This window comes from Coffea arabica, chromosome 1c (genome assembly GCF_036785885.1).
Source record: "Coffea arabica cultivar ET-39 chromosome 1c, Coffea Arabica ET-39 HiFi, whole genome shotgun sequence".
In the NCBI taxonomy this organism is placed as follows: Eukaryota; Viridiplantae; Streptophyta; class Magnoliopsida; order Gentianales; family Rubiaceae; genus Coffea; species Coffea arabica.
The window spans coordinates 36,335,865-36,347,584 of record NC_092310.1 but is presented as its reverse complement, the minus strand read 5'-3'; the positions used below and the strand labels follow the sequence as shown (position 1 = coordinate 36,347,584).

At 37.0% G+C, this 11,720-nt stretch overlaps 1 protein-coding gene across 1 annotated transcript; it reads left to right on the top strand.

Moving 5' to 3' along the window:
* The first annotated feature begins 2,063 nt into the window (after window positions 1–2,063).
* On the top strand, window positions 2,064–8,402 carry LOC113720641 (dicarboxylate transporter 1, chloroplastic-like). The gene is made up of 3 exons (XM_027245377.2): window positions 2,064–3,276; window positions 6,340–6,561; window positions 7,701–8,402. Exons 1-3 carry the CDS (start codon window positions 2,140–2,142, stop codon window positions 8,061–8,063), a joined length of 1,722 nt encoding a protein of 573 aa, XP_027101178.1. The 5' UTR covers window positions 2,064–2,139; the 3' UTR covers window positions 8,064–8,402.
* The last annotated feature ends 3,318 nt before the right edge of the window (window positions 8,403–11,720 follow it).

Sequence of the window (11,720 nt, the reverse complement as noted above, 5' to 3'; positions counted from 1 at the left end):
CGGTCAATCTGATGACCGTTCCCACCCCGTATCCCTTTTTGGCCACCCAAAATGTCCCACAAATCAACATCTTTAGATGTACTGCTTCACCAATCACCAAACTCCACCTGTCACTAACACTTCCCGAGATCAGCATTGGACAGCCAACTTAGCCAACATTTTTTTTTTGACGGAACTTAGCCAACATTGGAATCACGAGAAATTTCCTTTTTTTTTATAGTTCATACAGTATATTTGGTAAAGTGATTAATTTTTAACCAATGAACAAGGTGAGCTTTAAAATTCTTCCATATATTAGGTCCGAGATTCAAACTCTATCTAATATATCACACAAAAAGTATAGTATTTTTTATATTATTAGAAAACTCAAAGAGTGCAACAGTACACTTATCTAATTTTGTAGTTTATTCTCCAGTCTTATATAAATTTCATTAGGTTTCTCCTTCCTTTCATAGTAGTACACTTGTCTGATTTGGTGGTTCATCGTCCAATCCACATAGAGTAGGAATAGAAATATATTAGATAGTTATTATTGCCGACAAAAGAAATTAATTTTATCCAATGAAAATGTTGCAAAAATTATGCATACCTAATAATTTTAGGTCAAACATAATTCACATTCTTCTAAGACTGTGAAATCTTTATTTATTCAATTAGGAAAAAACTAATTGCGTAGCTTGTCGTGGTTGGTCCAAACACGATCACAATAAAATTTCTTACTCACTCATCCTTTGATCAAGGGGGTTTTGGATATCTTAACTACATTCAAATTATAATTTATAATTATTTAGGAGTTTTTGTTTCACTTTATCATTTTTAAATTTATCATCAATTTACTCCTAATGTGTAATTACACTTGTACAAGATCCGATGTATGTACGCATATATGCTTTTTCTTTTGTATCTACAACATAATATATTTATCTATGGCAACAACATATTAAATGCCATAATAGTTACTTGTTTTATTCCATTGTCAAAGTTTTTTGGCTCCTAAACTAATAATCATCATTTTGAAATCAATACAAACGATTAGCTTCTTTTGAAATTTGTTTCTGGTGCAGTCTTTTTGTAAATCTTAATACATGTTTACCAAGTGATTATTTTCAATTTGGAGCCCGTCTAACTTTATCCATTGTCATCTCAATTAGAGGTAATCATTACATGTAAATAGAGAAAAGAAAATACAAACGTTGCAAGTCTGATTGTTAAAAAGAAAAAAAATTCTCAATCATTATTTGAGGGTTAACTTCTTTCTATTTTCTTGTTTTACCCCTAAACTTTATGTACTTTTACTTCTACAAAATAGACGCTTTCATTTGCCTTCTACATGCCATTTGCAAATTAGTTTGTAGACACTACTAATAATTTAATAATGTCTAATTACTAAAGTTGAGACATAAGAACATAAGAATTATATAAGTTTTGAGTTAAAATTTTCTCCTTAGAAAGAAAAATTAAAAAGAAAGTGATATATATACATACATACATACATGCATATATGTATATATAGATATATATAGATATATATATTATACGGACTCGGGGTATGGACGGTTCAGGGGATTTTGGTCATTATCTACTGCGCGTAACTTTCTTTGTACATCGTGTAACTTTTTTTGCACATCGTGTAACTTTAGAATAAATTTTTGTGAGACCCACACATGACGTGGAAATCAAGTTACAACTTGTAATTTTAGCCACACAAATTTTTGAGATCAAATCATGGCCATTAACCGTTCAGGGACACGTGCAACTGTCCCTGCCCCATTTCCATATTATACACAGTGGCAAGGGCATATTAATTGCCGCTGCAACATTCCAAAGTTTGACAGACGGTCGGAAACTGCGAAAATCATAAGGCGGAGTTCACGAAGATGATCTAAGAACTAAGAAGCTACAGCTGGCCCCTTTACAAACCGTACATTCCAAACCTCATCCTGACCGTCAGATAAAACTGACGGATCAGATTTCTACACTAAATTTCCTAGAACCCCACCTCAATCCAACGGTCGATATTTGTCCACTCAAATTTCTGATTTTAAAAAATTGAATATCCAACATTTCTGATTTCCCAACTGTTAAGAGTCCACTTTGTTTCAGATCTCCCAAAACAAACCAACGCCACCACCATTATCCATGGCGTCTCTGGCCCTCACCTCCTCCCTAAATCTCCGTCTCCGGCCAAACCCACCTCGCAAGGCCCACAACCAATCCCCCTTCACCTCCCTGAAACCGAAATTCCAATTCAACAATGAGAACAAATGGCAGAAATTCTCCCATTTCACCAGCAGAAAATTCGATGGCAAGACTTTTACTAACATTTCCCCCTCAACAGAACGGCGAGGCTTGATCGTAAAGGCCGCTGCAGCGTCGGCCGCATCACCGGGGAACCCATCAGCGTCTTCTGTTCCAGTGGAAATGAAACAACCCCCGCAACAACCATGGCAAGGCGCGGCCATGAAGCCATTGATTGCTTCAATTGCTACTGGAGTTCTTCTTTGGCTGGTTCCTGCACCTGCCGGAGTTTCAAGAAACGCCTGGCAATTATTGGCGATTTTCTTGGCTACAATTATTGGGATTATTACTCAACCTTTGCCCCTTGGAGCTGTGGCGCTATTGGGATTAGGAGCTTCTGTATTGACTAAGACGCTTACTTTTGCGGGTGCTTTTTCTGCATTTGGCGACCCAATTCCATGGTTAATTGCTCTTGCATTTTTCTTCGCTCGGGGGTTTATAAAAACTGGGCTTGGGAATAGGATTGCATATCAATTTGTGAAGTTATTTGGGAGTTCTTCACTGGGATTGGGTTACAGTTTGGTTTTCAGCGAGGCCCTTTTGGCCCCGGCTATTCCCTCGGTTTCCGCAAGGGCTGGGGGAATTTTCTTGCCATTGGTGAAGTCACTATGTGTAGCTTGTGGGAGCAATACTGGGGATGGGACTGAGAGGAAGTTGGGATCATGGTTGATGTTGACTTGTTTCCAGACTTCGGTAATTTCGTCTTCTATGTTCTTGACTGCCATGGCTGCAAATCCTTTGGCTGCGAATTTGACTTTGAATACCATAAATAGGCCGATAGGGTGGATGGATTGGGCTAAGGCAGCCATTGTACCTGGATTGGTGTCATTGGTGGTGGTGCCATTGCTTTTGTATTTGATTTATCCTCCCATGGTGAAAAGTAGCCCTGATGCTCCTAAGCTCGCTCAGGAGAAGCTGGAGAAGATGGGACCAATGTCCAAGAATGAGATTATCATGGCTGCGACGCTGGTTCTCACAGTATGACTCTGTATACCTCCACATTTCTCGTATCTGAAATTTTATTTTTTATGCATGCTTTTTTAAGAAATTCAATTGTGCTGCAATTGCTGATTAAATTTGTTTTTCTACTTTTCTACTAATGCTTTATGTTAGTGATTGGTCATGATTCTTGACAAATTGCTTATGACAGTGTTCTGTTTTGTGCATATATCAGATCTCAGTGTAAAGTGTTACAAAATGCCTATGGTAACAAATCAGATCCTTATGTTTGTTTGCCATGCAGTAATATTAAAACGTTGCAGAGTCAGTCCTCTGAAGAATGAAAGTAATGCAACTATTTTGTGCAATTACCTACACTGGTGTCTTGTAAAAGTAGTTAAAGTTGAATAAAGACATTATAAGAGTATGAGATTTTTTTAAGGTTGTAACGTGCAAAGGTTCTGATTTTTGTTAAGGAGCAATTTCTAAGATCTAAAAACATTACGCATTTAGTTGTTTATTGTTTGGTCATTTTTGACCTTTGAAGTACTGGCTACGGCTGGTTTTCCTGTGTTTACTTTTGGTGAGTTTGATTGATGATATCTGAGATACCTAGGTGAACTTCTGTTCTGTTGACCAATTTGAGTGCCAAAGTGGCATAATTTGGAGTGTTTTTTTCCCCAGCAGGGAAATGGTGGGATTTAAGAAGCGGGGAGGGGGAGGAGGGATCTGAACCTATGACCTCTACATCCTGAGACTTCAACCTAATTAGGAGTTAGATGAGTAGTTTGTTGGTAAGAAAATTAATGTAGTAGGTAGACTTTGATATGCATTATATACTTTTATGATGTTTTATTTAGCTTTGCTCTAGTTCATATAAGCTGAAGTCAATGATGCCATGGAGCTTTAATAGATATATGCAGGACATGGCCCCAAACCTATTAAAATTTTTTTGAAACTCTATTTGACATCTACTTGTTTTGACAGCTCGTAAAAGAATATACGAAATCTGTTCTCAGCCTCTCCACTTTTTGAACATATTAGAGATGTAGAGCACTCATTTTGTCTCCTCTGCTTCTAGGTGTGTTGTTTTCTTTATTAATGGTGCTCCACCTGCAAGATAAAAGAACCTCTACCTTTATTTCTTAACATACTAAATTTATGTTGAGAAACAGAAATTATGGAAGCCTTTTTTCCTGTTTTCTGAGGCTACTTGTATCTTATGTTACTCTGTGTTTTTCAATAATTCTACTCTCTTTTATCACATTTAGTTTTCTTCTGTTACACCTATCTTGATTGCAAGATGATTCATTTATATTGCAACAGGTAAACACTAAGTTGCTGATCAAAATACCTTTTCATGATTGGTCTCTATGAGCAAGTATAGTGTGGGCATAATTCATGATCTGTAGTCAACTAATAAAGGTCATACCTAACATATCTGGCGAGCATCTATTCCTACGTTTCTGCTAGGATTTTTTCCATGGGGTTTACCTGTCAACATGTGTAGCAACAAAACTTTTTCGGTGCCACCTTCAGAGTGCTCCTACAAAGTTTATTGTTAGGGATAGGTAGATATTTTAGCTCTGTTTTTGTCCAGGATTTCCTGTTGGGAGTTTTCTGCTAGACTTAGATGCAGCATTATGGGGGGATTCCAGTATGCTCTTTCATATAATTTTTCTCTGTGTGCAAGTTGTCTTTACTGGTTTATCTATTTCTGAAACAGGTAGATCTCAAATAATTTTGTGCTTAGCTCAAACCACTATCTTTTAACTCATCGTTGCTTGCTAGTACTTTGTAGGCAAATTTACGGAAGGTCCTTCTTCTTCTTCTTCCATGCATATTGCACAACTGGACCTTATTGTACTTTTGTTTTTCTTCTTTTTATACAAGGAGTGGTGGGAAAACCTTATTATACCTTGTGTTCCCTTTGTGTTAAATAAAGTGAAAAAGCTGTTCCTTGACTGGGTTTTCTTTTCCCTTCTATATGTTCTCTTATGCTTCAATGCGAAAAAGAAATTCCTGGTGGGTAATTATCTACCTGTTGGCTATAACCTGATGATGGATTACCCTAAGGAAAGGTGAAGGCTTTAATCATTGCACTGAATGAATTGATAGACTGATTGTGAGTTGGTTTCTATTCATGCATAGTGCTACATCCTTCATATATGCTAAACCTTCTCTCCTGCTACTATTCTTTCGTGTTGTGGCAATAAAATGTGTTTGCATACCAACATACTGGCTAATTTTGAAACTATTCCAGGTTTGGTTAACAGTAAAAGTTGTTTTCTTGCATCGTTTAAGCACTGCTCTTTGCTTCTGTCATCCCTATGTATCCTGGTTATGTTTTTATCTGCGATTAATCCTTTAATCCAGTCTTAGTTTATTTCTCTTGATGTGTAGCTTGTATCTAGCATCATCTTAAGAGTTATTTTTATCTGATCTGTTGGTGTTACTCTGTTGTTTGTATCATCTGCTTCATGAGAACAGGCCTTGCCGAATGTTTTATTAGTTTGATAATGCAGTTTTGTTGCCATCTATCTGATTGGTCAATACTTATTTGTTGAGTTTGTATCATGTTGAACTTGGTGTTGTTTCTGTAGTTTATTACTGTTATGTGATAGATACTGTGATTTTATTATAAACAACATATGACTTTATTGGTGACATGAGATCCCTTGTTTGCTTGCAATACAAACTTTGGTAGGGTTGGAGAATCGCACAAATAAAAATGAGACAAAATATCTTGCCGACATAGCATGGATAGTTTTTATGGCTTTGGTGGATCTTTTAGGTCATATAAGTATCTTAGAGGTGTTTAAATATTTTGGTTATTTTGCCAGCTAAAGCCAGATAAGCATGAGTTTTTTCCCATGCCTACGTTGCATTTTTCTAGTTCTTGTTTTCCCTGGTTGTTTGTCTGGGAAGAGCTTCTCATCTTTTCATTTTGATGAAGACTTTCTGTTGTTTGTGGTCTTTGTGTGCTTCCTATGATATTTAAGAATGAAATCGGTGATTTTGTATGATTATGCCCAAAAATGAGTTTATATAGTTTATTTCCCAGTTGAGCCATCTGTACCTTTTATATCTGTGCTATATCAGGTCGGGCTTTGGATTTTTGGAGGTGCACTAAATGTGGATGCCGTAAGTGCTGCAATTCTTGGATTGTCTGTCCTCCTTATCACTGGTGTTGTCACATGGAAGGAATGCTTAGCTGAATCAGTTGCTTGGGACACCCTAACATGGTTTGCTGCACTTATTGCAATGGCTGGGTATTTAAACAAATATGGGCTTATCTCATGGTTTAGCCAAACTGTTGTCAAGGTTTGGTTCGCTCTCTTTTTCGTGTGTTCTTAGTTATATAATTGTTAATGCTCTTTTTTTTTTAAATTTTGTTAAATGGTGCAGTAATTGGGTAAATTAATATCGGTGATATATCTTTATTCTAAAATATGCTGTGTTCAGAGAATGTCTATATGTGATTATGTTTCTGATATGTGGGTAGTTACATATTTGATTGTCACTCAAAATTTGTGAACTGAACTTCTTCGCATGCTTGGTCACTAATTGGGTTCCCTTACCTCCTGCTTTAAAATTGTTATGCTCTTCAAGTTTTCTCTTAAAGATCATAGGGTGAAGCATTTGGTCACTCTTTCATGAGTGGCCGGCCAATTTTATTTTGTCCAACTTGTCTTGTGATCCTTTTCTTTCTTTATTTTGTTACTTATTTGTACTTTCTCTACACTCTCCATAATCTAATTATGATGTTTGTATCTCGTTTTTTACCGTTCTAAACGACCTTTACCATTTGACATGCATGAAGCTCCAACACTGCAACTTCTGGGCTTTGCCATTTATATTATTTTGTTTTGCTCGGAGATTCATTCTTTTGTCCAATTCTCCACATTTCATGATTCATTTTTCATGTGCTTTTTCTTCCAGCATGTATGTTATTAAGGAATTCTTTGATGAGAATTTGTACGGTCTGAAAATAGTTATTCTCACTGTACAGGGTATCATCATTTATTATGGCAAAGTGCATGGATGGTGTCTATATGTGCTTTTAGATTCAGTTATGCATATTTTTGGGGTTGTAGACATTTTTGTGTGCCATTATGTGCAAAAATGTCAACACTTTTTTATGTGTGCTTATTGGTCAATTGAAGAATGTCTATGGTAAAAAAATGTCCACTTTGACTTGCCAAAAATAAAGAAAAAGAAAAGAACCAACCATCTGCATCTTCATCTAATACCTTTGCAAATTATATTGTTGCGATTGTTTTCCATATGTGATGGATATCTTACAGTAAGTTTAGCAAGTATTGTTGGCTGAAACAAGTACAAAAAAGGGTTATGATTGATTATATTCTGCACATATTATTTTGGTAGTCCTCCATGGAAACTGACCTTCCTTCAATTGCATCCAACATTTATGGGTGGTTAATTTATATGCTTTCTTGCAGTTTGTTGGTGGATTGGGTCTGTCTTGGCAGCTTTCTTTCGGCATTCTTGTTCTTCTCTACTTCTATTCTCACTACTTCTTTGCCAGTGGGGCTGCTCATATTGGTGCCATGTTCACAGCTTTCTTATCTGTTGCCAGTGCTTTAGGCACTCCATCATACCTTGGTGCATTGGTTCTCTCCTTCCTCTCTAACCTAATGGGCGGCCTAACACACTATGGCATTGGATCGGCACCTGTGTTCTATGGTGCAGGCTATGTGCCCCTTGCACAATGGTGGGGTTATGGATTCCTGATGTCTGTTGTCAATATTCTCATCTGGCTTGGAGTTGGAGGGGTCTGGTGGAAGGCCATTGGCTTGTGGTAGAGAGTTGCTGATTAAACCTTAACAGTTTTCCTGCCTAAAAATGGCTTTGAAGGTCGTCATTTGCTATGTAGACAGGATGCTTAGCATAATGTTTCTGATTCTTTACTTGATAATAAGATTCTGATAGACTTGATGGAGAGGGGTTAGGGTATGGCGGGATATAGATGATGGCAATTTGCAGCTGAAATTAGAATTTTGTACTTAAAATTTTGACATTGCATGGGAGCTGCAAATTGTAACGGTTATTTTAGACACTGTATGACCATTTTGTTTGGACGTTCCTTCTCATTTCAGATTTTTGGCTGAGGTTATGTCTAATACATATACTTTGTTTTCTTACTTAGCTTGGTCTTAACTCGTTACTTGAACAAAACTGCAAATAATTTGGTGAAAGATTTTGTTTGTAATAAAAAAAAATGGAGCAAATATTTTGTTTTTGCAGCTGCAACAAAATTTGGTTTGAAGATGTAAAAAAGAATTGGAGTAAATATCTTGTGCAATAAGTTGTAGAAATATTGACGTACATTGACGATTCATGCACACGAGTTACATAGAATGACTTATATGATCATATTGTTATCATATTAACTGGAATTGGAGAAATCAAAATCACCTACCAAGACATAATGCTATTGAATTTGTCAACTAAAGAGAGTAGAGTTTCTCGAGTTAATTTGTGATGAAATTAGTTTGGTGAATGTGCGTACAAATTTGTAAAAACAAAAGAAATACACATTATGTAATTATATACACTTTAATGAAGAGAACTATTCACTTCTACACAAAAAAAGAGGTTTTAGACAAATAAATAAACGAATAATGAGGATACAAAAAAGAGGCTATATTGGAGGATAGAACGAAAGATTAATGTAACGAGTGTTAGGTGATATTTGTGTTTATTTATAATTATTTTAAAACTCTAATGAGTATTACTATGGGATGTTAAACGTAATAGATTTTACATGCGTATACATACAAATGTAATAAATGATGGAGAAATTTTAGAAAAAGTACGCCTAATTCTACACATTAAATGGATTAGTACGAGTCATAGACTAAAATATAGAATACAGAACCGTAAAATATCGTAGTAATATTAACAAATAATCAAGCCAAGTAATAGGAATAGAAAACATGATTGGAGAAAATAAAAATAAGAAAAAAAGCTTTGGGTTGATTGATAAAAAATAACAAAATCAACAATCTAGCAAAACAGGAACTTAAAATGTGATAGTCCCACCTCCCCCTAAGGCGAACCAAAGGGTTCGGCGGACCGCCTGCTCAACTCTCGCCGGAATTTAGTCGTTCACTTCAATTCTCAATCAAAACCGGAATAAAACCACAAAATAAACATAACAACGATCCATAACTTAAAGCGAAACTTATATACATTGTTATCTCAAACGGGAGTACAACATCGAATATACAAAGGTTCTCATTTCGTCATACAACCAGCCCGTGCCAAGCACTAGGGCGAGAACCATCACAAAAACCATGAGTTAGACCAAGCTAGTCTATACAGAGCTCTCGTCCTTGCTCGCCTTTCCCTGTTAAGGAAAACAAAACTAAAGGGATGAGTTAAAAGTTTAGTGAGGTTCCGAATACATAGGCAAACAAGAAGTTCAATTCATTCATTACATATAACCAATAGTTCATTCATTACATATAATTCATTCATTCATTACAATTCATTCAAGTTCATACGGAACATTATTGGACGGGTATTAAGGAATTATAGGCAAGGTAGTTCGTCGAAGACCAAGCTACAGGTATTAGATATTCAAAGTGAGGTAAAACCTAGATCATTACAGTCAGGCCATCTCAAATCAAATAAAGACTTACCAAGTCCTGACGGTCATAGTAAAAGAAAACAGGTCTTAGGTGTGAATTTCTTAATGTGCCCTACAATCTAGTCACCCTCCAGAAACCCTAGCCAGACGAGTATGAGATCCGTCCATAATAACACTTCCATATCCAATCTTCTCAATCGGTCTAATTACTAGGTCAAATGTAAGAGCTCTCATACCTTGGCCTTTGCCATCAAGACTTACTTCAAATTCAATCAAGGTACAGACCCTTATTTCAGCACTCTCCACCCTTTGGTACTCAGGTCCAAAAATCTAAAATAAGATAATTCACAACTCGAGCCGGCCGGTCCCAAGAGTAAATCATCCATATTATAGATTCCTACCCGACATACATATCTATCTTCCTCAAGTTCCATGATAGAGATTTTACACTTATAACATGCACGGTTCATAGCTTATACTCAAAAGAGTACTTAATACTTTAGACACCTTCACCAAAAGCAGGACCATAACACTACTTGGCCCAACCTCACTCCGCGCAGAGACCACGCGAAGCAGCTCTGATACCACCTGTGACAGCCCCACCTCACCCTAAGGCGAACCAAAGGGTTCAGTGGACCGCCTGCCCAGCTCTCGCCAGGACTATGGAGTCGATTCACACAAACCTTATATAGTACGCGCGGGACCTCAACGAAAACGAACAATTAGAGACCACCAAACCATACGGAAGTACGGGACGCCGATTAAACACTTATACATATATTTACATTGGAATCATGAACAAATGAACCAAAATACAAGTCAGAGTATTCACGCTACACAAAATACAATTAGGGTTTAGTTACAGATGAGCATAAACAAGAGAAGTCCTACTACTAGCTCAACTCTTTTCTTCCAAAAATCTTGGTTTCAAAACATGGAACCCTGTAAGGAAAACAAAGGTAACAGAAAGGGGTGAGCTTGTTCTCAATGAGGTACTAGACATATAGCAGTAAAATCATGGCATTTCACGTTTAACAAATCAGGTACACATGCCAGATGTAAAATAAAGTAGTTAGACACAACGATTCAAATAGGAAGGATAAAGGTGGCTCTCAGGAGCCAAATTCCCATTTGCTTCACCGGAGCTTGATCGAAATAATAGTTGACACTCCGTCAACGCTAAAGGAGTAACCAATACCGTAGACTCCACTTTCTCCGATTCCTTCCACCTCACATATCCCTACCGAGCCCGAACTCCAGTCAGATCAGAAATGGTAATACTCGAGAATACCGGAATCAAGGGTCTCAATACCCAAAGATCCCAAAACAGACTACCGTGGTTAATTATCTAATCGACCAGGCCCTTGCCGGCCCGACTCGAGTAAGTAGCCACAGGTGTTGAGCTCAGAGGTTATAGAAAGGTCGTTGGATACAAACTTCCAAACGGCGTCAGAACAGATACAGATACAGATAACAGATTCAGATTTGCACCAAAATTGGCATATGAACAGACAAGAGAACAAGTGTGATAAAGTACACCCTCGTCTCAAACAAAATAAACGATAGTTCAGTCGTTCATATCACAGATTGCATGTACAGAAACCGAGTTAAACAACAAGTGAGGGGAGTGGTACACTTACCGGTTCAAGTACGGATACTTCAAAAGTTTTCACTTCAAACTGGCTTTAATCGCCAAGAAACCCTAAAATAACCGAAGTAAAATAATTGAAGGTTCCATTTCCAAAATCGAGTAAACAGAATGCACATGTGAGGCTCGACTACTAGTCGCATGCCTCGCCAAATAATTACTAATGCAAGGGTGCAAAACATGATTTTTTGGGAACGAAAAGGTAACATGAAGACCTAG

Bases quoted from the DNA above. Each gene is read 5' to 3' on its own strand.
- LOC113720641 (XM_027245377.2), top strand. From the start codon at position 2,140: ATGGCGTCTCTGGCCCTCACCTCCTCCCTAAATCTCCGTCTCCGGCCA. The intron at 3,277-6,339 runs GTATGACTCTGT...GTGCTATATCAG, and splicing joins CTGCGACGCTGGTTCTCACA to GTCGGGCTTTGGATTTTTGG. The intron at 6,562-7,700 runs GTTTGGTTCGCT...GCTTTCTTGCAG, and splicing joins TTAGCCAAACTGTTGTCAAG to TTTGTTGGTGGATTGGGTCT.